At 36.4% G+C, this 27,308-nt stretch overlaps 1 protein-coding gene across 3 annotated transcripts in view; it reads left to right on the top strand.

The window, feature by feature from the left end:
* The first annotated feature begins 20,103 nt into the window (after positions 1–20,103).
* Positions 20,104–27,308, top strand: part of arvcfb (ARVCF delta catenin family member b) — a 137,712-nt gene continuing 130,507 nt past the window's right edge. For all 3 annotated transcript variants that reach the window (XM_051892695.1, XM_051892694.1, XM_051892692.1), the window contains exons 1-3: positions 20,104–20,119; positions 24,756–24,860; positions 26,748–26,981. In XM_051892695.1, the coding sequence (XP_051748655.1) occupies positions 26,769–26,981 (213 nt within the window). In that variant the 5' untranslated portion in view covers positions 20,104–20,119; positions 24,756–24,860; positions 26,748–26,768. The remainder of the gene's footprint in view (positions 20,120–24,755; positions 24,861–26,747; positions 26,982–27,308) is intronic.

Below are 27,308 nucleotides of genomic sequence, written 5' to 3'. Positions count from 1 at the left end.
TAATGTTTTAATTGGCAGGGTGAGACAAAAATAGGATTGCCCTGTAAATACATTAAAATATGAAAATATTTCTGCAGGAAAATTGCTGATTACTTCATAGTGTGTCCTGTTAGTTGGAAGAGCTGTCCTTGGCATCCTTTTCTACAGTTTTACAGAGTTCTAGAGCAGTGGTACCAGGGGGCTGGAGCACACTAGGGGGCCTCAGACTTATTTCCAAAATAAATCTTACAGTTATTTAAATGTCATTATATTAATATAATCTTAATAAAAATGCTAGAAAACACTATTGTCACATGTACTCTGTTTTGGGTTAGTTTTCTCAGTGTTTCGTTGCTCTTTTGCCTGCCTGATTTTCTAGTTAGTTATTCTTACACACCTGTTCTGTTTCAGTCAATCATCCCCTGTGTATTTAAGCTCTTAGCTTCCTGTGTTCTATTGTCCGGTCTCGTCCATGTTAAGTGGTTGTGTTACATTATTCTCTAGCGATCTCATGTGTATTAGATGGTGGATTATAATAAAGACCATTTTGTTTCCCTACTTCGTCATATGACTTCACTACAGCCAAGCCTGACAACTATTATGATATCCAACATTAAACTGACATCATAATTCTGAGTTTATTACAACAGAAGTACCAGAGGTACATATTGGCTTAGATAGAAGGGTCTTCAAATATTGCCTTGGACAAAAAAGTTGAGGACTATTGTTTTAGGGCATTAGTTCAGCTAACTATGTGACATTCATATTAATATTGCTTATTCTTAGGGTTACCTTGCATATTTACCTTGCAGCTTCACCACTAAGACATCTGTTTTTCTATATATTTGTCTGCCCCCCTTCAAGGTGAACCAAGCCAACAGTGAGATCACTGAAGAAATATTTTCGGTCTGAATTCATTTCAGGAATGTGCACAAATCTTGATATTTATTCTTCTTGCATGCATAGCAACATTTTATGTCTTATACGAAGACTAATTTAGCGTTTTGCATTCGCTCTAAGACTTAATGTGCTTGTGTGTGTGTGTTTGTAGAGGAGAGAGTCTCCGGTTCTTATTTTGGAACTATGAAAGTGTTTGAGAATGTTAATTGCTATGACAAGGCTGCTTTGTAGATAACACGGCCCAAAACCACAGCTGGCTTTTTTTGCATTATTGGTCTCAATGACACAGCCTCCATAAAAAGAAACCACATCATTATGTTCTTAAAACAGACCAATATGAAATCACAGTGAGATCACAACTAAAACTGATATAAAATGATGACACATCAGCATCAGACCTCAGAATCTGGCTCTTATCTTCTGTTTGGAAAGAGTCAGCGTAATCTTGCTCCAAACAGTCGTATGACTGGTGGTGTGAATGGTTTCAGAGACATTTCCGCTATATTTAAATGTTTAGGCTTAGACAAGATCAATTTTAACCAAATTTGTAGTTAAATATTGCCCCATTGTAGTGGTGAATAGTTGTGATGTAGTGGTGCCTCATTCATTACTTTTTAAAAGTATCAGGCATTCTCTTGCCACAGACAGGTCACATTCAGACCACTTTCCCCCTTCAATCATTTTGTGAATGGTGTCTGTACAGATAGTAATTTCCTTGTTCACTGGGTTGTTTCTGGGACTGTAATGCCATCTAGACCCCGTGGAGGACCACCCAAGCCTGGAGGAAGAAAGGTGTCTGGGACCCGCAGCTCACCACGCACTCATCCTTGACAATTCATTCTCGGCTGTGCCTCTTGTGTTCTGACCTTGACTCTGTAGGATTCTTTTTCTGGCAGCTCTCCCCCTCTTTCTCTCTTTCGATCCCTCCTTCTCTCTGTCCTCCCCTCTCAGGAGCTCCATCTGATTGATCTGCCACCTTCAGCACCTTCTCTGTGAAAAGTGTGGTGTGTGAAATGGTGAACATGGCAAATAGTCAGTGATTATTCTTAAGTTCTTGAGCTGTAGGGCACAGAGAGGAAAATTACACTCTTGGTAATATGAAAAGAAGAAAGTTACAGGATTAAAAATGCATCCAGAGAGTCAGACATTTTTAAGAGTGTGTCATTGTTATTGTTAAATTGTATATGAAGGACATTGCTAGTGCTCAAATTCGTGTTTATTATATACAGTACTTATTCACGTCAAACTAGGGAATGATTGAGTTTCTCAGTTCTGTCTTCTCTCTAAATCTTGTTCTTTGTCTTTATGAAGCAATTATGTCATCATCTCTAACCAGAAATCCATAAATTACTTCACAAAGATAAGAGAAAGAGAACAGGGGTGTTGATTTTCATTGAGAGTTGGCAGCAGCCTTCGGCGATGCATCAAAGTTTAGTAGAGTTTGGAAGTTTAATTTAACTTTATGCAGATCAGTATAGGAACACAAGGCAGTGACTGTCAATAGGATTATATCAAAATATATATCACCATTGTGTATGGTAGGGATTCCCAAACTTTTTTGTCAGCTGAACTCCATTTAACAAGTTGTTACCTTAGGTCTTACCTGTAGATTTTTTTTTTTATGTAAATAATTATTAGCTTTTCATAAACTCACATGGTCGCTGTGATTCTGCCAAGTAAGACATGTTCCTGGATCAACATATTTTGTCGATCCTACTCTCTAAAAATGCTGGGTTAAAAACAACCCAAGTTGGGTTGAAAATGGACAAACCCAGCGACTGCGTTAAATGTTTGCCCAACGTGCTGGGCAGTTTAATTTAACCCAACTATAATTGCTATATGGCTGGCTTTAAATGAACTCAAAATAGGTTGGAAATTAAAATCAGACACATGATTACTAGGGGCAACAGTAATAATCAAAAGGTGAACATTGATTAATAAGAAATTAATAATTTAATAATGATTAATAATAAATGTTTATTTATAATTTATTATTCATTAAACTTATTAATAAGTGTTCATTTATTAAACATATTAATAAATGTTAATTTCCAACATATTTTGGGTTTATTTTAAGCAAGAAATACATTCATTTTTAAACACCTAGTTGAGTTGAATAAAACTAGGCAAACATTTAACCCAACCGCTGGGTTAAAACAACCCAGTTGCTGGGTTTGTCCATTTTCAACCCAACTTGGGTTGTTTTTAACCCAGCATTTTTTAGAGTGTAGAACAACATTCCTGTCCGGAAACATAGTCCTAACCCTATCCCTTCCCTATCCTACCCATATCTTATCCCTAAAATCAGAGGGAAATGATAGATGAATAATGTTTTAGAAGCCCATAACTCTTGTTGTAAGCCTAAACTTGACATTAACTGAAAACCTGTCCCCCAAATCTGGCTGTTTAGGATGTTCTTCCAGGATCAACTAGGATGTTAATCCAGGAACATGTTCTACTTGGTGAAATCACGTTCACCTGTTATCACCCCACATTTTCCTTCTTTTATGACATCAAATCGAGGTCTTGATCACCCTGTTGAGGTTTATTTTATAAAGATGACCAGCTGACTGTACATTTATCACTTGCTTACTTCCTCCCATTCATCAAAATCTTCTCATTTATACTTGTTCAGGGCTTGTAAACTGGAAGTATTCTCTCTCTTTCACTGTTACCCATGATGTGTTTACTTAGTTGTGATATTGTATTATGTGTCTGTGTTCAGTTCTTGTATTGTAGCTTTCAAGAACTCCAGGAAACAGTGACAATACATAGCAATGTATTGTTTTCAGAGATTGTTTTGTTGTTTTCAGAGATGGCCCCGTTTATCTCAGGTAACAGTTGTTTGTCACATGTAATTTCATAAAGGATAATTAAGACATTTTTTGTAATGTTTGATTTAGCCAGCAGGTTCGTTTCAGACCCATATAAAAATTTTAACACGGTGGGATTTAATTACAGCAGTATCTCCACAGGGGATTTGGAGTTGTTATTGTATATACACACTTTCAGACATACACATACAGTGCAGGAAACTAGAGCAAGACACTTCCATAATTAACAAATGCAAATTTCTCTCATTACCACATACTGTGCAGATAAATGTGTGCATTTCCAGCTGGCATTGCCTATGTGTTTGCATTAGACCAAAGAGGCTTTTGAGTGTAGACCAGCGTAGAGCATGCGTTATGGCATTTTGTTTTTGATTTAGTAGGGTCTTGATTTTACATTCATTAATTTATTGTGCAAATATTCACTAATGCTCAAAAAAGCAACAAACTACATTAAAAACCAATGGGATGTAAACTTTTGAACAGGATGATCAATGTAAATTGTTATTTTTGTCCTGATAAAAATATGTAAAATATGTAAATATGTGCTGATTAATTCACTGACCTCATGGAATTTCCCTACACCGTGGACCTTTTTGCTAGGTAGTTTATTTCCTTTAAGGCCATGTCAGGGATTTTTAAAAATATGCAGATGCAAATCAAAAGAAACAAAACTAAAAAGACCAAAATTAAGCAATGTATTTTTATCTTTTACTTCAGCCAATTAGTCCCATTGAAACATCATAATTACTGAGTAATGCTCAATTCTAATTTTCCAATTAATCTTAGAATCATTAAACAGTATAATAACATATTATTTGTTGTTATTTATCTACATAGTCTAATGTATTGTGTTTGTTGTACTCAAATGAGTTGCAAAATGTCCTCAATTAATGTGTAAAACATCCCGATGATTCCGGAATAACCTCTACAAGACATTTTTTTTGCAATTACTTTTTGAAAATTTTCTAATTCTTTCCACCTCAGTTCCATCTTTGTAAATAATAGCTAAATTTATAGTGACCCTGTTCAGAAGTTTGCGAACACTTGATTTGTATTGGTCAATCCAAGACTCTTTTCTTTGTAAAAGTTATTCAGAGTTTGTCCTAACTGCACACTTCAGATTTTATGACATTTTCTATGATCCCTTTTATATTGTTAAAATTATTAACATTTTTGCACAGGGTTCCCGCGGATACTTAAAAAGTCTTAAATTAGATTTTTAAAATTTAAGGCCATAAAAAGTCTTAAGTCTTATTTTTACTTATGAGAGGTTTTACATTTTAGATGACAATTTGACTTAGACATCTAAATCATTTACCAAATTAAAACTATCTAATTAGCGTACATATTATTTTTATTTTATTTTTATTTTATTTTTCTTTGTGGATTTGCTTGTTCACGTGAAAATTGACCCTTCGCAAAGACCCGCCCCACTTAGTTACTGTTGCTTTGTCTGACAAGTCATGGCGCTGTCACGCCACACAGAGTGAAAAATATATCGCGGAGCAAAGAAGACACTGACAACGCGTTGACAGACAAGACGGAGCAGGTTACTTATGATATTAAACAAAGTCCCAGCTTTCAAACTGTAATTTTCAAGAAATTCAAACAATAAAAACCGTTTTGTGGCTCTTTCATGTGTCGTGACAGATCGCTGTAGTGCCTCAGCTCAAGCAGCTCGTGAACCGATCATCTCTTCTTACTAGTTAATTTATAGCATCAAATAAACATGAATGAACATGAGAAGGAATGTTTTAAACGCGGTAAGACGTTTTTTAAGACATCATTTTTCAAGTTCAAGTTGATTTGTCGGACAAAATGGTGGATTCGGCGTTATGATTGGTTAGATCGCTTGTCAATCAAACTCTCGGCGAAGGGTCAATTTGCGGGCCTCGCAGAATTTACTACAGCGTATAGCGTAGGCTACGGTCTCATGCATGCGAAAGGAAGAGAGCAGAGGAAAATGGGTAAATGTCAGTTCAGTAACCGTTGTAAGTTCATTCTTTATTTGCGTAGGGGTGTGTGATAAGTATTGTCTATGATGATATTGTAATTATATGTTTTAACGATGTGACATTGAGTTTGTCACTCACGCTTTCATTGCATGATGTATGCAGTTATATCCCCTCAAAATTCAAGATACATGGGCATTTTTCCCCCGATGAGTTTTTATCTTATAATTATATCATATGAAATGATGTAGTTATACAATATCAAACGAGCAAGAGTGCCGTTTTCCCCAAATCAGAACGATTGCAAATGTGATATTTATTTTATACAACAGTTAAATGAACAATAAGTTAACATTGTGAGTTACATTTTAGACACAATATTGTCAGTATTGTTTGTTTTTTCTTCATTTCGCCGACTAAAATTTCAAAATGAAGAACAGCAGAACAGTCTCCGTGCAATAGGCAGAAATGTTTATTTTATATACTGACTGAATCTGCGTTTTGAACGAATGCTTCACTTGCTTCGTTTCTGAATGAATCAGTCATTTGAACAAATCGGTTGAATGAATGACTCACTCATTAAGACAGTGACTTGCTGCCCCCTGCTGGCAGTTTAGTTTCATATTTAAAGTACATTTTAATTAAAAAGTTAAAATTAGAAATTATTTCAAATTTAAATATTAAATTAAATTTATGTAGACAATTTGTAAATGCTGTGTAAATATATTAATGCCACTGCATTGCAAAGATGGATTTTGTTGATAACGATTTCATTTGATTGGTAACAGCCCTGTGCTGTACTATTATTCTAATAGAATTTAATTTGAATGTTAGAATTCGACCTAAAAGGTGATGCATACGTCTAAGTTTAGAAAAATGCCATTATGTAGGTAAAAATGCCTCTGGAAATCAATTTAAGGTTGCAAATATTGCTTTTGAAACGACTTTAAAAATATTGAGATAACATTTTTTTGTCAATATTGCACACCCCTAATGTATAGTATTAATTTTTATTTCTTCAGGTCTTTAAAAGGTCTTAAAAAGCCATAAATTTGACTTTAAAAAATGTGCAGCAACCCTGTTGCAGATTCCACAAGGTGTATGTAAACATTTAACCGCAACTAAATATCCTTTAGTTGATGATGACGTTGTAATATTGTACCAAGTCTCAACAACATATAACCCTGCAGTTATATCGAATTTATTCCATTTCCTTATGCTGTAGCTGCCCATCCCCCAGGCCTTTTATCTGAGTGTAACCCCCCAGACAGCAAAACAAGTGTGCTTTGAGTGTGGTATGCACTGACCCAGATAACCGCATCCTTCACTGGAGTGCGATTGATACTCTCCATGCCCCAGGAGTGGCTGGGTCAGTGTACCAGCCTGTAGACAGGGCTCTGAGCTGACACCACACATATCTGAGGCCAGTGGAGATAAAAGTTCAGATGGGATGTTCTGTTACTGTCTAATGTAGTCTGTAATAATGCACAGAACTTCACTGAAGGGATGCATGTCTTGCAAATTAGCAAATGAAATGACTCTGAAGTCTGAATCGCTGATGCCGATGGTGAGAATTGAGCCCTATGATCATCTGTTATGGAAATGTACATTGCTTGAACTCTAATGGCATTTATGATTGATTGAGGCACTTAATTTCTATTTCAATATGAGATGCTTAGCTGGATGAAAAGATAAATGAGAGCAATAGAGAGCTATTGATGCTTGTGTTTTAAGGCTAAAATATTAATGCCTGTTGGTTCAGTCTCCCTGCTATTTTAGGGTAATCACAAACAATCACAAGACATTTATTTGGATATTTTTAAGTTGTGTGTGTGTGTGTATACATGATAAATTGTAATTAGTAACGTTTTTGATTACTTCCAGATTACTTTTAATCTAACTTGTCACATTGATTTGAATAGGATAATCTTGTACCAAATTGTACTGAAATGGTGAAATGCTTGTGAAGTGACTCTCAAAGCAGCTCTAGAGATGAAGTTCATGTGTTCATGTCCTCATATATTGAGACGGCAGATGCTGTAAACACAGTGAGCGTCACTTGGGTGTGAGTTTGTGTATCAGCTGTTCATTCACACAGTCCAGATCATTTAGTCTCATTACTTTTAATGAAAATGATTGTGTGTTGAGCTTCAGGATGCAACGCTGACCTTCATTTGTGGCACTTTGCACAGCGGCTTTCTGAATAACCGATAACACGATCTCATACGTTTATTTATTTATTTATTACCATTTTGGTAATAAATAAATAAGTTTAGTCCATTTTTGGACTAAACTGACATATGTGGTTTCAAGAATCAGATGCATTTACACTTGGCCAGTTTCGTCTGGAATGCGTCTCAAACCACCTCCTGAAGTGGTTTCAGTGATAGAATTTAAAGCAGTCTCGAATGCGTTTTGGAGGGCATTTACACCTGGATCTGTTCACGATCGGTTAGCTATGCGATCAGAGAAAACGCATGAAGTGAACAGGTGTAAAGAGGCCCAAAAACATATGTGACCATCTGACCATTAACCAACATTAGAAAATGAGCAAATATGCTGTTAAAATTACTGACTTAATTATCAAATAAGGTTCTGATGACAAAATCCCTGCATTTGGGAATTCCTGCATATTTAATGTAAATACCAAATGACAATTTGTGCATTTTTATGTGTTTGAAAGACAAATAAATATACAATTCTATTATGTCTATATCTATATGTACTGCCTGCTTATGAAATCTGACTTCTTCTTAAGTATCTGATGAGTCAGATACATAATGAAGTGTATTATCCCTATCTTTCTCTCCATAAAGACCCCAACAACTTTCCACTATCCGAGACAAAATCCCTCTTAGCCATGGCATGAAATAATCTTGATGCAATATTAATGTTCCTTACCTTCATTCTCTTTCAACTTTCCTTTTTTCTGAGCTTTTGGCTTCAAAGCCTGTTGTCCCTCATCACAGTCACACAGAGTTGGTGGGGAAATACATTTTGAAACTCTCGATAGAAATCCAGGGCCAGTGAACATTAATACTTAATCCGCCTATTTCAAGGCCTTGAAGGTGGAGAGGACCCACACTAGCATATTTTGATATAATGGTCACTGCTGAAGCATAAGTAATGCTCTATAGCTTTGTTATATCAGGGTATTATAGATCAGTAGTACGCTGTATTATTGCTTCTATAAGTTCGGTAAGTATTTCATTGAAGTCATGTTGTTTTCCAGCTGCTTCCCATATTTCTAGAACCATTTCTCACCAGCTTAGACCCTGTGATATGGTGCAGCATGATGTAATTGTGTCGCAGCTATCTGCAGATAAGGTAAAATGGGTTTTTATTAAAGACACCCTTTCTTCTGAACACTTTTTTTTTTTTTTTTTTTTTTTTTACGAGGAATTTCATTATTGCACTCTGCTCTTGAACATCTCAGGATAGAAAGGCAGAGCTCAAATAATTGAATGTGAAAGTATCCCTTGAATTGCATTTGAGCCTCCTATAAAGGGGATTTTTAATAAAGGAAAAAAGTTTAGACTTCAGTTATGTGAAGAGAGGAGATAAAAGGGTCTCAGCATGTTTATTCCTGTCATCTAGAAGCAAATAAACTACACAGCTCAAATTTGCCAGACTGTCTTGCATTGCTTAATTTGGGACATTTTGTAAATAACCCTTTTTGAACCAAAAAACTGGTACTGGTACTTATTTTAGAAATAGTTCTTTCTTTAGTTTAGGTGTAATAATGGCCTTAAGAAGATTTCTGCCGAAATTATAGCATTTCATGAAATACATAAGTGAGTATGTTTTCTACTTCAATGCAGTAAACATATATTTAATAGCTCTTTACTCGTACAAAATGAATAAGTGAATAAAAAAAGTATCATGTTTTGATGTTTTGTACATTTGAATTATTACCTTGGTCTTTGTAAGCCTTGTTTTTAGCAAAGTATGGGGTTCTATGAAATTCATTTTACTTTTTTCTTAAATTTTCTTTTTCTCAAATTCTCATCCGGTACATTTGTCTAGATCTTATGTTTTTATGATTTAATAAAACATTTATTTGAATCAAAAAATATAACTGAATGCATATATAATTTATAATATAATTGCATAAATAAACAAATTCATAATGAACTTAAACTTTAGATTATGCATAATTTTACTTGATTTATAATTTAATCCAAAATCTTAAGTCAAATTCCATTAATTTTTGTTTGCATTTAATGATTTCATCTGCACTTGTACAGCTTAATACTGTATGAGATCTGATCTAAAGTGTACGTCAAAAGTGTGCACAGCTAATGTTCTGTAGAATTAAACTGAAATTAAACTGCAGTTAGTACGAGACCTCCATGATATTTAATATGTTAATATAAGTGCACCTGTAATGTTTAAGTAGGCGAGTAATAACCTTTAGTTAATTCTCATTAGTTCTATGACAAAGACCCCTCAGGCTGCTTTTCAAACCTCTTTCCCTGATTGTTTCTTACAACATTTTTCCCTCCTTCTTTCTCTCTCTCACCCTTTCTCTCTCTCCTTTATTTTCACTTTAACTAGGTTCTGAATTGTGTTCAATTGTAGGTTTTTGATGAGAGAAGAGCATCAATCCCAGCTCTCTTCTAAAGGTTTTACATAATTGATCAGTACATGGTTTAGGGCGCTGGTCATTTTCTGATCCTTATATCTTTTATTCAGCCCGGCGGCCCATGAAAGCTGTGAAAAGTTCTAACACTCCATCAGAGAAGTGGATCTTACTTATCCAGACCATGTATAACTATTAGACCTGAATTCACAATTAGTTTCTGTTGGTTAGGTTCTGTTGGTCTCCGTCCGTTTGTCCATTGTTTGTTCTCTCGTTTATTCGATCAATCGTTCATTTTATATTTAACGTTCTTTCTATCGTTCTGTCTGTTGTTCTCTCTATCAGTAAAAGGTTGACATTGCCCACAGATTTGCATGCTCACTATACAAGGGGGACAATGACATTTTCAGCATTGTAAGGGATGCCTTTGGGCGATATTTGTGAGCCTGTTAGTGCAATTTTATCATTTGGATGCTACTCTGACTCAGTTGGGTCTTAGGACTCGGATGACTTTGTGTCTGCTAATATTTTTTTTTATATGTTGTCGTTAATGGTGTTTAAAAATCAGAAGTCAAAGGATCACATACAATGCATAGCGAATGAGCTTTTGATAAAGAGGTCAGTAGACAGGCTTTAAAGTTACAGAAGCGGTCGTGGCTCCAGATGCTGAAAGGTACCTATTCTGAGACATTTCTTGTCTGTCGATCTGTGGGCTGATGATTTGCCCATTAAAATTTAGTTTCTGAAACAAAGTTTTTTCGCTGGAAGGATGCTGAGTCTTGAAGGGCTTGTGATGTAAGATTCTGAAGTGTTTTTTTTTTTTTTTTTTTCATTGCAGATGGGGGCATGATAAAGGTCAGACTAGTCTTGAGTGCTTGCCGCTTGCAAATTTAACCACTTTGGAAGATTATCACTACCTTGAGAGGTCTAATAATAATAGGTAGTCATTTTCAATAGCATTTCTCAATTAGCATCCTGGCCCTGCTTGTGGGCAGCAGAGAATGAAAGGGCATTTCAACACGATGTGTCTCTGGCTTTGCCTCCAATTAGAGCAGCAAAATGACTGGATTACTGTGATGTGAAAAGAGCAAATAGCTTGTTTTTTTCCTGCCACTTTGATTACATGTCATTTCAGACCCTGGTGGCATGAAGTAATATATGAGGTCACAGCATCCCACCAGATATGTATTTTTCTTGGAAATTTTTCCCGTTATTATTGAACAGTGCCATGCTTTGCAGAAATGCCTCTGTGCTGAAGAAGACAAGAATGAAGCAACGCAAGCTACTGGAACCACTAGACAACAAATGACATACTAAATATAGAAAACATCATAATGCTTACCGTAGTCTAGCAAAGTTAGACATTTAAAGGATTAGCTCACCCAAAAATGGAAAAAAAATGTCAAAAGTTACTCATCGTCGTGTCCATCCAAACATGTAATACTTTCAGTCCACACAACTACCACTTTGTCGCTTCAAAAAGTTCATAAAGAGATCGTAAAATTAATCCATATGAATTGAGGGGTTTAGTTCAAATTTTCTGAAGAGACTCAATCACTTTGTATGATGAATAGATTAAATTTATTATTCTATTATTAAATTTATGCTCATTGATTCTCGCACGTCAAGCAAGCATGCATGAGCTTCCGTTTACCACATCTGATGTGTGGATTGATGAATGTTTATGTGAATAAAAGCCTAAATTCAGTCTGTTCCATCATATAAAGTGCTCACGTCTCTTCAGAAAATTTGGACTAAACCACTCAATTCATATGAAATAGTTTTACGATATCTTTATGAAGCGTCAAAGTGGTAGTTGCATAGGCTGTCAATGGAGGGACAGAAATCGCTCAGATTTTATTAAGATATTTTCATTTGTGTTTCGAAGATTAACAGAAGTCTTACTGGTTTGTGAGGCCAAGTAAATGATGACAGAATTTTCATTTTTGGGTGATCCAACCCTTTAATTATTGGCATAAACTCAAAACGCTAAGTTTGAACAAAAATAGCTATTGTTAGAGATACAAAACTAGCTTTTGTTAATAAGCCATGAAGATGTCGGCAGTAACATTCTTTGTACCTAGAAAATTACTTTTTATAATTATGCCTTTTTGTAGTTTTGCAAAGTAATACCGCTAAAAACAAGCATAATTTGCCTTAAATAATCATTGATTTAGGATAAAAAAATCCAATAAAACCATGACAAAATAATTAATTAAAAACGCGGTGTTCAATGACATGTAGCCTAATAAGTTTCCTTCACATTTTAGTATGATGGAGTGCAAGAAATACACGGCTGCTGAAAGTTGACAATTGGATATTTGAAGCGTCTCATCAAGTGTCAAAAAGAAAAAGCAAGATAAAAGACTTTTTGCAGGCTTTTGAAGGGTGTGTGAAGGTTACCAACTGCTAGTGAGAGTTTGTTATCATCATTAGAGAGCAATTTACTTTGACATTGGATGGCAATTAGACTTGATGACTTGAAGCTGTGGGTAAAACTCATTAATAACGGATCTTTTGAGTTTTTGACCCTTTCAAATCTTTGCTTTTTAATAATTTTCTTTTATAGAGACAATAGCAAGAGGACATTCAACTTGCTACTGCTATTCAATAGCAAGTTGAATGGCATCAACACATAAAACAGGCTGTATTCAAATCTACTGTATACTACTGTATACTAAGTCTCCTATGTGAGCACCATTGCACAACAGCTAACCCCTATGCCACCGCTCAAACAGCATGGGTTTTCTAATAGAGACAGCCTATTCTACATTTAACAAGGCATAAGTATACACATTTTAAACCCATTCCCTCAATCATCCACACAACTTCTTCAGCTGAGCTTGTTAAGACACATTCTACACTTTCTACAGATGTTTCCGGTCGGTCTGACCTTGCCACCTCAGAATAGAAGAGTTCCTTTGCAGTAGTGATTCAGACTCCCCACAGCATAGAGTCTCTCTCTCTCTCTTTCTCTCCCTCCTCTAATTAAGATGCTCCTGTGGGCATGCTGCCTGCATTACTGTCTAAGCGCTCTTCCCTCCCCTCACTCCTTAGAGAGGGAAGCTACATTGTCTGCTGTTCACACAGGTTATGCCTCAAAGAGAAAAATCCATTCCTGGGCCAATCTCTTTGAAGACACTGCAATCAATTAGATCTTCCGTAGCAGGATTTCTACAAAACTATTAGATCTATTACGTGGCTACATTTGTTTTTTTTTACTAGTCATGAGTCTCTGATGTGACCTTATATAGTGATAATGATGGCTCTAGATATTTACTTGCCCAGCATAAGGAATTTAAAGGGTAAATGCCACTATTTACTCTCTCTCTTGTCATCCCAAACCTATTTACTGTTATTTTCTAAGTGGAACGCAAGTATACTTTTTCGAAGAATCGTCACTAAGAATGAGAATCAAAATGTAACTCTTCTGGTTCTTATTTAGGTTCCATTAACAATCATGTCTTACTATATATTAAAATATTAAGAGAATGTTGTAAAATATTTCATTCATTTAGTTTAAAAAAAAAAAAAAAAAAAAACATTGACAATGTATTGTTAGCTACATTATCATGAACAATCAGTCAGTACATCTCACAATCTTTAAGTATACTGTAACATTTCATGATTATTGATAATTTCTTGAACATTTCTTGATAATTTTTAGTTGAACATGAATTCAGTAATTCATTTAACTCATTAATTCGCTCCAACTGATTCAGTTTTTTTGATTCACTAAAAAGAACTAGCTCATAGTGTAACAATGATTTTTACTAGGGATGCACCGATACAAGTATCAGTATTGGGCCCGATACCAAGCTCATGTAGCCTACTTGTACTCGTACTCGTACTCGTACTCGTAAAAATACCCCCGATACCAAAGACCGATACCTCACGTGACGTAACTGACAGAATTTTCCGTGCACAGAGACACCGGCGGCAGCAGCAGAAACAATGTCAGCCTCAGGGGTGTGGAAATACTTCAAAATTAATGATGACAACCGACACATTGCAAACTGCATGCAAATCGCGCTGAATGACAGGCCAGAAGCACTCTCTCTCTCTCTCGTGTGCGCGCATGCTCTCTCTCTTTTTTGCGCGCGGTCCCGGTTCTCTCAGACAGCGCGCAATAAGTTCTCCTTGTGCCTGAATGGTCAAATGCACACATAGTTGTCAAAATGTCCATCGTGTGTAGTATTTCACGTAAATACAGTCGGTTATGGCTTAAGTGGACATAAACAGATGGCTGAAAACAGGATATGTGTCAATATTTTTCCTGTTTAAAACTTGACTCTTCTGTAGTTACATTGTGTACTAAGACCGAAGGAAAATTAAAAGTTGCGATTTTTTTTTTCTAGGCCGATTTGACAAGGAACTATACAGTAATTCCGGAGTAATAATCAAGGAACTTTGCTGCCGTACCATGGCTGCAGCAGGCGCAATGATATTACGCAGCGTCTCTCACAAATGTCTCCATGGTTGCAAGGCACGCTCCCTGTGCAAGCAGGGGGTCACAGGCGCTGCGTAATATAATTGCGCCTGCTGCACCCATGGTACGGCAGCAAAGTTCCTTGATTATTACGCCGGAATGAGAGTATAGTTCCTAGCCATATCGGCCTAGAAAATCACAACTTTTCATTTTTCGTCGGTCTTAGTACACGATGTAACTACAGAAGAGTCAAGTTTTAAATAGGAAAAATATTGAAACTCTTTGGTCATTTTTTAACGAGATGCTAACGGTCTAATCAGATTCAATGAACTATGCTAAGCTATGCTAAAAGTGGTACCGCCAGACCCGGAGATCGGCTGAATAGATTCGAAAACGGTAAAACTCAACTGTTTAACTCTAGGGGAGTTGGAAAATGAGCCTATTTTCAAAAAAAGTGGAGTGTTCCTTTAAGTTTGTGACAAGCACATAAAAATTATTACTTTTTTCATTAGAGTAATAATAAAGAAGCTGTACTACATTCATTAGTCTCACTGTGTTGTACTTGGAAAACTACCACATCACCAAAAAAAAAAAAAAAATAGAAATGAATAAATGTAATAAATGTATAGGCATCGGTATCAGCGAGTACCAGAAAAAAAATATCAGTACTCGTACTCGGTCCTTAAAAAATGGTATCGGTGCATCCCTAATTTTTAGCACTGTGGATTCAATAGCAGTCTGGCTGTGCCACAGTTTTTTTCTTTTTCTTTTTGGATACTTGACCGACGTGGTTACAATGAACTGCATAAAGTTGCTTCAAAAGATTTTTTTTTTCTTTTTTTTTCTTTTTCCACATAAAATCGTTTTTGGTGAAACTATTCCATTAATTAAATATTCTCTGGTTTTCTCTTTACTTTAGCTATGTATTTCTTGGTCTTAAGTCATTCAGCCCAGAAAATAAATTATGTGACATCATCTTTCTAATGAGAGATGACTGTATTCCACAGCTGTTATTAGTTTAAACAAATCAAACATTTTCTTCTTTGATTATTTTTTTTCTTCCCTTTAAGCTCATTGCTTATGGTTTGGCTGCTAGTTTCACTTATTATGGGAGAGTGAATGGTATCAAATGGCACTGTACTGTATACCATTGTCCTGAGTAAATACTATATTCATGTACTGTAACATAGTATTTGCACTACATAGTATGCACTACAAAATACCAACGCACTAACATGTTAATTTCCAAAAAGCCAAAATAATACCATGGTACTTTTTCTTATTGTTTATAGGATTAATACATATATGCCTCAAGATTCAAATGTACTGTTAAATAAATCTCTTTTTTCAATCATGAGTTAAAGCTTTGTGAGCTTTGTCATTTACATCTTTTTTGTTTATGTTCTTTGACATGAACTAACTGCAGACATTTTAGCTGCACGCTGACATGGATTTAACACAACACACAATTGCATAGAACACAGTAAGCCCAGTTCAGACAGAGAGAAAGAGGGACCTGATAACAAATGTATTCCGACTTAGCTCACCTTTGATGTCAGTCCCACAAATCCAAGGTGCTTTGAGCACGTCTGTCCTTGAAGTCGATGCAGAGAAGAGTCCCTTGTGGGAAAGATATTGTAATCCTTAGCAGAATAAGAATAAGTGTGTTGAAGAATTGTTTGGTGGAAAGAGTTTCAGAAATTACCCCTGTGTCTCTGCAGTACTGCTCGAAGATCATAGAGAAATAAAGAAAATACGATGAACAAAACGAAAATATTACCCCAAATTCTCACCTTTTTTAAATGGGTTCGCCTGGGTCAGTCTGCCTTTCAAGTAGCTGATGTTGACATTTAGATGATTTTGACTCAGAAATCCAGTTGTTTATGCCTGTGCTTTGCCTGCATAAATTGAACGTGCTGCTAAGCTGAAGATTCATAGCCGTTTCAAAGCTCAATTAACCTTTATTATTCATTTTTGACCTTTTTTTTGCAATTTTATAAGCAGTGATTAAAGGGTTAGTTCACCCAAAAATGAAAATTCTGTATACTCACCCTCATGCCGTTCCACACCCGTAAGGCCTTCGTTCATCTTCGGAACACAAATTAAGATATTTTTGATAAAATCTCGTGGCTCAGTCAGGCCTGCATAGACAGCAAGATAATTAACACTTTCAAATGCCCAGAAAGGTACTAAAGACATATTTAAAACAGTTCATGTGACTACAGTGGTTCAACCTTAATGTTATGGAGCATCGAGAATACTTTTTGTGCACCAAAAAAAACAAAATAATGGCTTTATTCAACAATATCTAGTGATGGGCGATTTCAAAACACTGCTTCATGAAGCTTTGAAGCTTTACGAATCTTTTGTTTCGAATCAGTGGTTCGGATCGTGTATCAAACTGCCAAAGTCACATAAACCATTGAAATTTCGAAATGTTTTGAAACATGAAGGTGAGTAATTATGACAGATTTTTCATTTTTGGGTGAACTAACCCTTTAAGACATGAAATGATAGGGAAACATGGACCTGTGGGATCTCGGGTCACCTGCATAAGCAACACTGCACATGTCTTAGCTTACTCGCTTCCCACCAGGCCACATTTCTGACTAAATTCCTTAATGAATAGAGGTTCGGCATTATGCAGATCTTAATTTGTGGAACGCTTATGAGTAAATACAATGATGTGGCATTACTCTGTAATGAGGAGAAGAGAAACTATTTATAACTCTGAAGTAAACAATCCAGAGCTGTGCATCCCAGCTCTTCACACTCTCAGCTTGAACCCTGAGGGGGGGAGTGTGTGGTTGCACAGACTCACAGTTGTAATATGTAAATAAACCTGCTAATGATGCAGCGTGGATTGGCCCCATCGCATGTGTTTGATGCGTGTGTGTTGTCGTCTCTCTTACAGCTGCTGTATCAGGCAGAGGTTCTTGGGAGGAGAGCTCCAGTTCCAGTCAGCCCTCTCTAACAGCCTTAACCTCCACGTCCACACGTACACCGACTGCCTGGCCTGACATCAAAGGTACTCGCCCAAACGTCTGTCTGCTTTTCACTTTCTCCCCTTCATTACTGCACATCATTGCGGCAGTTGCACCACTTTCTGTTCCTTCATCATCATACTATGAAAGGCGATGAATGGTTTTCTTTTGTAGCTTTGATTGCATAGTAGTCATAATGCAGTTAAGTGAATCAGTATATAAGAATGCATACAAATATGTCTGATAATGCCATATCTTAAGGTATGTAAGGGAGGATATTGGTCTTTAGAATGACGTTGTGTATGTATGTGTATGTTTGGAAACAAATTATTTGTTTCTTTGACCTTACATGTATGCTGGTGTTGAATGCGCGGATATGAGCGGGCGTTATCAATTCAATCTCTATAAGAGGTGAGTGTCAGGATCGCACAGGGGATTGTGGGATTGACAGCGATGTGTCAGAAAACTCAATTTTATGCAAATGACAGGCAAAAATGATAGATAGCAGTAAATTTATATGAGTAACAGCCAGTGATGTCTGTAATAGTTTCAAAGTCTGCTGATAGTTCTGAATTGCTACCATTCGGTTTGGGTTCAGTAATTTTTGTAATGTTTTCGAAAGAATGCTCACTAAGATAATAATGTGATATGCACTATAACATAACATTTATAATAATTTACAAAATTGCAAGAAAAGCATGTACCGGCAACTGTACATTTAAGGGTATTCTATTTGTTAGGATAATGAAGTAGGATCTGTTGTTGTCAAGTAAGTTTAATTCATAATGTTACCAGTATTGTCCCTCATAACCGGTAGTATAAAAAGTCTACAAGCAAGCCTATTATTTTCTTGTTATATTACAATTTGACATGACATAACATACACCAAACTTTTTTTTCTTCTAAGTCACAATACTCCCTCACCCTACATGATTCAGTTTTCAGTGTCACCTGATTCTTCTGAAATCATGCTGATTTGCTGCACAAGAAACATATCTTATTATTATTAATGTTGAAAATAGTTGTGCTGCTTAATATTGTTGTGGAAACCGTGATACATTGTTTTCATATCCTTATGAATATAAAATTCTAAAGAAAAGCATTAATTTGAAATAGAAATGTTTTGTAGCATTATAAACATCTTTACTGTAGATTTCGATGTTTAATCCATCCTTGCTGAAAACAAGTATTAATTTCTTTCTTTAAAAACAAAATACTGACACCAAATTTTGAACGCTAGTGTGTATATAGTGACTCTGTAGTTCTATCAAGTGCGTAATCCATGCCTAGCTGTAGGTAATTTGATCCACAGATGATTGTTTTTGTGATTTCTGTTTGTGGTGCCATACAGAAATTACTGTAAAAGCACCACTGGTAATTTGGAATTATTTTGGTTTCTCTAGATGTTGTGAGTTTCGTACATTATGCAGTATAATACTCTGCAAACTGCAAATATACACTGCAAAGGAGATTTGTAACAAAACTACATTGAGTTTTTAAGTTTTTCTTTTAAAAACGTCTAAAAACCCTTAAAACAAATATTGATATTTACTTGAGATTGAACTCCTTAAGATATCAAGATTTATTATATAAGTATATTTTTGGTGGGTACCCTCAAGACTGTGCTCTACTCCAGTGCACCAATGTAGCAACATTTAAAGTTCAGGGTAGAAGGAGGCAGAACCGGCGAACATTCAACAATATTTTAATCATAAATAAACAAACAAACAACAAAATGAAAGTAAAATGAAAAGCTGCCATGTGGATCCAGGAGCGCACCGGGGTACTGAACCCGAGACTACCTGTAGGAGGAGGTCTGAGTTCGGTTGCATTGGAACTGTGGCATGATTCGCATGAATGTTAAAGCAACTGGGACTCGGGTGCGCACTTATTCAGGAAATAATGTAACCTGCGCATGTGTTTTAGCCAATGACAGTGTTAGTAGTTCAACAAAACACAGAGAATGTAGAGGGGGAAGCAATCACACTTGCGCTTTTTTTAGGTTTGTAGTCTAAATAAGTATTTGAATGTAAATTCTATTCAATTAAATTAATAAATGTTATTGTAATATCAATTCTAATTTTTGTCATAATTGTGACAGACCATTTTGGCTAGTGAACACGTAGTGTGATGTATCTTTTTTTCTTATTTTACTTTCCTCCCTAGTCTCTTAGTACAATCAGTTGGTGAAGATGATGTATAATTCTGTGTGAAATGTGTATACTCTGTAAATAAGTACAATGAGGATGCATCCTCTTTGAGAGGCGTCACAGCATGGCATGCCTTTGTTTTTTTGGTTTTTTTTACTGTACCCATAATGCGCTGTGTTATTTAAGGACTTGGAACCTGAGCGTAGCTGAGGATGTTCTTCTAACTCTCTTGATGCTGGTTCATTCCGAGAGACTTCTCACATCCTGAGTCACTTCAAAGAACAAAGACCTGTGGAAAAAAAATGAGGGGTAAACAATGGCTTTATTTTTCCGCTCTTTCCTCCTTCTAGAAAACAAACTTATCTCTTCAGTGTTTCATAGTGGAAGCTGCTTTGAATCCCAAATTTAAGGCCATATTGACTATGACAGTGTATTTTTTTCTCCGCAAAATGATGAAGCACTTTTTAAATCCAATCCTGCGTAATTAATTTAAAATACACTTTATTAATAATAATAATAAAAAAGAGTCTGGCGTTCTTAGTCTGATATGTCCTGAATGCAAGTTTATTAATTGCCCAGGATAGTGGAGGATTTTTACAGTTACAGCTTTCTGGTTACCCATCATACATTTTGTTTTTTGGCTGCCCTTTGTGTGCACATACATTCCAATGCATAGTAAATCTGCCTTGTTGGTTTTGTGTTCTTTGTTCTTATCTTGTTTGAACTTTAAATGTGCCTACGTTTGCCATTGAGCTGTAGATTCAGAAGAGTGGGTGCGCAGCCCTACTGTTTCATGACTACTGTGTATTCGGACCCACTAGTCATTTGACATATGGCATTTCACATAGTATAAATCAGGGAAGTAGGCATATTTGTACTCAAGGTCTCACTTTATTAAAGGCATAGTCCACCTAAAAATGAAAATTCTTACCCTTATGTTGTTCCAAACCTATAAGATGTTTGTTCATCTTCAAAACACAAAAAAAGATTTTTTTATGAAACCTAAGAGATTTCTTTCCCTCCATTGAAAGTCTATTCACCCATAACTTTGACACTTCAAGTATTTCATAAAAAGATTGTGAATAATATTTATACATTAAAAGTAAAACACAAAGTGTTGGCTATATGGGTTTGGAATTACATGAGGGTGAGTAAACAATTTTCATTTCTGAGGGAGCTAGCAATAGTTTAGTTTTAAAAATTTTCTGATGTTTTTGTGTTTTTAGTTTGGATATTTAGGGAGCTAGTCTTTTGATTCTAACGATTTTTCATTCCCTCTCAGGGGTTCCCCTTTTGACACTCTTTGTGCTTGGAACAATGTATATTAGATTACCAAAAAGCACTGGCCCATCATTCATCATAAGTGCCGTGACATATAACACAGCACGGCTCAACCTTTGAGGTTGTTAATGTCCCTTTGTTTAAATCTGAGTGATTGAGCTTAATACATCCCTAATTTGGTGTCTGAACTCAGGTGGAGAGGTGCAGATGAGTGTTAAAATGGGATCAGGTGCTCTTGAGGGCCCTTTCTTTGGTCTTCTTTACTATTAGCAGGAGCTCCTGGTCCAGGATCAGCCTTCCTCTACCCAATATTTTGCCCAGCACGCTTTGAACGTGCAAAACTGATCGCTTGACAACATTAAATGGCGATTCTCATTACTCTACGGAGCCTGTACACACAGATGGGCCTCAGGTGGAGCTGGACTGGTGATTTATTTATGTTGGACCTCTAGCCCCCAGAGAGGGTTTATCTTTTTGAAGAGGGGATTGGCTTGGGTTAATGAAATGAGACCATTCTCTAATTGGGGGGCGTTTCTGTTCCCACCAGTTTTCTGTCTAGTCGCCCCCTCCTTATTTGTCTGCAGCAGTCATGCATTATTGTTTCTTGCTAAGGCAGCGTAACTCATCCCCTTTTTCTTTTTTTTCTTTTTTTTTTTTGCTACAGACATGAATGTAAACCTGATAAATTTGCAACTTCTAGCATTTGGGCTTATGATGTTTGTTTATAAATCATCAGGCCGTCTCCAACATTGTGTAGGCGAGTTTTGAATTGTAAAAATCTAGTTTATACTTCCTGGGCCTTCCTGTATACACGCCTTTCTCAGTGTTTCATAAGCTTGTATTGTTTCAGGTTTTTTGGGTTGAGGTGTAGCAGCTCTGTGCACTGTAAACATAATTGTCTTAATGTTTTCTCACCTTAACAGAAGTGAAGTTAATGTTTCCTGTGTTGGCTATGTACCGTAGGTGTTCCCCAACCCCTGATGGATTTGTTGTTGAGGATTTTTTCAAGCCGAGGCTTTTAAATCCACTGCTGCCGCTTCATCTCATTTCTGGAACCACGCAGAAAGCTCCGACTGCGTTTGTAAATTTATTACACAGCTATTTTTAGCACTGGGGTTTATGCTGCAATGTATTTATCCCTGAGGAAAAACACTGTGCCAGCACAAGCACAGTTCATTTGACTGTGTTTATTTGTCTCTAGGAAAAAAAGCCAGTTCTGCCCATTAGTAATTGCTACTAAATCCTTATGTATTGTGTTTTTTTTTATATATCTATTTTGTTGGCATAACCTATTACAAATTTGTCAATTATCAGGCACTTTTAACCAAAAGTTACTTAAATTATGTACATTATTATTATTGTTATTATTGTTATAGGCACCATCTCCCTGTAAGGTCATATTTATGATTCAAAAAGCGATAGTTCACATAAAAATAAAATTTCTGTCATGATTGACTCACTCTTATGTTATATCGAACCTTTATGTCTTTCTTGCTTCTGTGGAGCTTAAAAAGAAGATATTTTGAAAAAAAATTCTTCTATGCAATGAATGTAAATTGGTTTCAAATGTTGTTTGGATCCCAATGTTCTTCAAAGTATATTTAAGAGTATAGAAAGTCATACAGGTTTGGAGTACAGTAAATGGCAGAATTTTTATATGTGTGAGTACTATCCTTTTAAGTTTTAACTGCCTTGTTGGCAAAATGCACATTCATCTTTGTTAATCTATAGTACAATGATTAGTTCAGGTAGTTCAGGTTTTTTCTTTAACCAGACTATTAGCAAAATAGTCTCCATAGTCTCCAAACCAGACGTGGAATGCTTCACTACTTTGAAATATTTTAAGGGTAGTTCAACGGCCAGTGCTCGTGTGAAGTGCAGTGGGCATGTCTGACATGCTTGTCATTCTCCTGCAGTTGTTCAGAGAGGCAGAGACCTATTTCCCATCAGCCTCTGTACTCCCTGAAATAGGGAGTATGGGAGAGGCAGCTTCTCTAATCCTAAAGCAGGGGTTCATCATCATAAACGTCTCATCATCATAGCTCAGTTAATCCCATGATGAGAGCACTGTGCCCTTCTATACACTGTGCAGATTTTGATAGCTGGTCTTAAATGAGGGTTTGGGCAACATCTGATTTACTTTCTGTGTAATTTTGAATAGTACTAATATATTGAAATAAAACAATTCACATATAAATCTTAAGTAGTAAATCTATCAAAATGTGTATTAGTTGTCAAAATGAATTAGTATTAGTAGTGTTTGCTAAGGAAAGTCACTAATGATGTTGTTTTTTTGTTTTTTTTAAATAGAGATCACAATTCCACGATTCTAGGTAGACATTTAAACAAAATAGCAGTTTACTAGATGTTCTGACAAAATGTTAATTGCTGCAATATAATTTAAAATATTTAACTAATTTCAATTAATTACTTTCTTTAAAAAAAATGGTTGAATGAATAATTCAATGACTCACCCATAAAGACTTTACTTGTTTCATTACTGGATGAATCAGATTTTGAACAAATCTCTTGAATGATTCAATGACAAATACATTTTTAACAGTCATTTGTCGCCACCTACTGGTTTAACTATGTAATCGATACATTATTTATTTAAAGTGTGTCGAATTACTTTTAAAAGGTGATTTACTCTATTTTGATCGCTACTGTAGACATCAGTGTTTCGGCGTTTAAATAATCCTGTACCATTTGTGCTACAGATATGAATGATACATCATTATGCTTGTTGAGTAGGGGTGTTCTATTGCTTTTCTAAGCAATTAGGCTGAAAATTTCATTGGGCACACAGTAAAATGGGCATAAATGTATTTCATATTTAATAAATAAAATTGCAGTAGACCAGGCTGCCAGAACAATTTATTTCCCAGAACAGGCTAAAAGTTATCTGTCGATCAGATCTTACTGTTTTCATCTCAGATATTGGAAGTTTATCTGTTTTCACATTGTCCCCACATTTTTATTGACTTGAATTTTTCATGATAAGCTATCACATTGTTGTAAACGTGTCTTATCAGGCAGATAAATTTAATCTTGGGTTATTTTCCAGAGGCAGGAGCAACAGCAGAGGCAGATCAGCTCTCTTCCTTTGCTAGACCTTGAGTGGTCTCTCTTTATACCCAGAACAAGACTGTAGTACAATGCCTTTCCGTTAGAGCTGTGTCAGAGTGGCGCTTAAGATAAATAAATGATCAGCCAGAAACAAACATCAAAGCCTGTGTGTGTACTGTGCTGTGCTTCAAAGGGAATAGGACTTTCACACCCACTGTTCTAAAGAGAATAGCATGTTTGTGTTACTGTGTCTGTACATTTGTGGTTTTGGTTTAATGGAGAATGAAAAACAACAACTGAATAATGCTTTTAGTAACTATTAATATGCACCAGCCCCCTTTTCCAGCCTATACTCTATCTGGGCCCCTTTGTCTCCGTACACCTGTCCCCAGACAGCCCAATCCAATCTACTTTGCTCAAAGTCAGCGAGTGAGGTTTCAATAGTCATTTATCATTCTCTAGCATCTTCTCATTCATTTCTTTATCTTCATCCTCTTTAAATCCCCAGCAACCGAAGCAGAATTCTGTCTATTATGTTTATAATGTCAGAGTGTTATCTAACCTGTGATTCTTCTGTCTTTCTTTCCCTCTGCAGCCAGCTCTCGCTCTCTCTTTGCTCGCCACTGGGCACATCTCCTCCCGTCTGTCCTTATAGGGGGATGTCTGTCCTCTAACTGCCTCTCTCTCAACTAACTGCTAGGTGTGTATGCAGGTGAACTGTGTGTGAACCATGCCTCAACCCTTGTTTTTGTTTTTTTATTCTCTCTCTAATGGGATGCTTCCATTATTTTCATTTTGTTACCTTTGACTATGGGAGAGAAATCTGAGCAATTGTGCATAGCATGAATGATGTTATCATGGTGATTTAGAGTCTGGCATGCCTATTTGTATTGTGTCGATGTGTGGTGAATTTAGTCTGGAACTATTTGTATGTTTTATGACATATGGTGGTTAGAAATACATCACCCTTCCTATAAAGGACTTTCTGCTCAAAGTACAGTGCAATGTGAGCCCTCATCTGCAGCATGTGGAGTTACATAGTCAGTATTAAAGGGATAGTTAAGCCAGAAATTAATATTTTGTATTTATTAACTCACTGTCCTGTCATTCCAAATATGTATGACTTTTTTTCTTATGTGGAACACAAAAAGAGATAAAAAAAAAAAATGTTTAAACAGCTGTCTTCCATACAGTTAAAGTGGATTGGGACCAGGGGCTGTCAAAAAAGACAAAAACGCACCATAGAGGTAGTCCATACGACTTGTGTGCTTTATTTTATGTATGTCTTCTGGGGTCATTGTGTGGGGAATGTGGGCGGCACTAGGAGTTGGCTTCCGTACTGAAGCCCAGAATATTTTGAGTAAAACTCTGAATGTTTTTATTTCTGATTATTATAATAATTATACGTTCTTTTAATGAAAACAGTGTTTTCATGTCATGTATTTTTGTCACAATCAAAATCTTATTACATATTTATATAAGACATATTAGGGCTTTTCGCACTTGAAATAGTTAACCCTGGGTCATTCTAATCCCCGGGTAAACGTAATCCTGGGTTATGCTTCACATTGCACACTGCTCATAATTTAAAGTTTACAGTACATAGCTCTAGCATTGCGCATCCTCGTATTGCCGACTGTACTATCAAGTTTATACTGAATGGACATTTCAGATTATAAAGATATGAATCAGTCTCTTCTTCACTCAAGTTGTCACGTTTCTGTCAGCATTTGACATTTTTCCTCTCAAACACTGAATTTATTTTTTATATACAATGCCGTATGTTTCTGTTACTGTCCAAAGCAGGCAAATATGAGTATGCGATTGGTTGTCTGTTGCTAAGCGTCTGGCTGTAACATTCTAACACCATATAGTTTCACACTGTACAAGTTTGGCACCGCAATGCGGGGTTAACATCGCAAAAGCAGTGCCAACCCTGCTCCGGAGCAGGGTTTTATAACCCCGGGTAAAAAGTGGTGCTAACCCCACTTTAAAATTACAAGTGTAAAACGTTCCTTTACCCGGGGTTAAAAGCAGTGTTTAGAACGACGATAACCTGGGGTTAAGGGCAGTGTGAAAAGCCATAAAATGTAGTTTATTTTGTAATTTAAACTATTACAAAACTAAGTATTTTTGTCTTTTTATTTATTTTTTAAATTAGCACTGCATTTTAAAAGTAAACTTTTGACTTGTCTGGGGCTAAGATAGTTAGTGGGACCTTTTAGTTTAATTATACCTTTCAAAATTTTTTAGTCTAGAATACTCGAATATTTAATCAAAATATTGCTACACATGCATCCACAGAAGTCTGGGCTAAGCCCTGAATATCCCCTGACCCTAGATCTGCCCCTGAAGTTGTTAAATTCCTTGAATGGCAGTTGTGGTCACCATTTGCTTTCAATATATGGAAAATAGACATTCTTCTGCAAATAACTCCTTTTTTTTATGTTCCGCAAAAGAAAGAAAGGAAAAAAGAGTGTGTAAATGATAACAGAATTTATATTTTTTGCTGAATTATCCCTTTCAATGGTTGTTTCTTTTGTCCTGGGTCCTTCTCTCTCCCCTGCTTACCCTGCCCTGTAATCAGCATATAATTTTGGGCGCTGCTATGGAAGAATATGACGTGCCGTCAGCCGCCAGTATCTTGGCATCAGTCAAAGAGCAGGAGGCGCGCTTCGAGCGTCTGACCAGGGCCCTTGAAGAGGAACGCCGCAATGTCTCCTTGCAGCTGGAACGTGGCAGTCTGCCCTCTGATCGACTGGTGGGCGGCACCACAGGCGGGAGCAACCAACCGCTGGCCTGGCAACAGATGGTCATGCAGGTAAACTATTCCAGCTTGGCCAGTCATGCGTCAGTCTATGTGAATGAACAAAGCAGCCCCCAACCTCCCTTCATGCTGATGATGCTTCATATCCATTGTTTTCAAAAAATCAGTCCATCTGTATCTCATTCAGCTTGTGCTGTCTTTGGCTTTGCTGAGTTATTGTTCTGGATGTGTTGTCCTGCGGTGACTCATCATCTATTCCCAGGATGAGTTGTCTTTACACTCTTCTCTCTTCCCATCTCTCTCCACCACGTGCCTACTCATATTATCTCATAGACCTTCGTGTTTGCTTTGGGTCCTTTATGGTGCTGAGGCAAATGTGTG

Source organism: Ctenopharyngodon idella, chromosome 5, assembly GCF_019924925.1.
Source record: "Ctenopharyngodon idella isolate HZGC_01 chromosome 5, HZGC01, whole genome shotgun sequence".
In the NCBI taxonomy this organism is placed as follows: Eukaryota; Metazoa; Chordata; class Actinopteri; order Cypriniformes; family Xenocyprididae; genus Ctenopharyngodon; species Ctenopharyngodon idella.
Note: the sequence above shows the minus strand (reverse complement) of the source record. Positions and strands in the feature narration are given on the sequence as shown.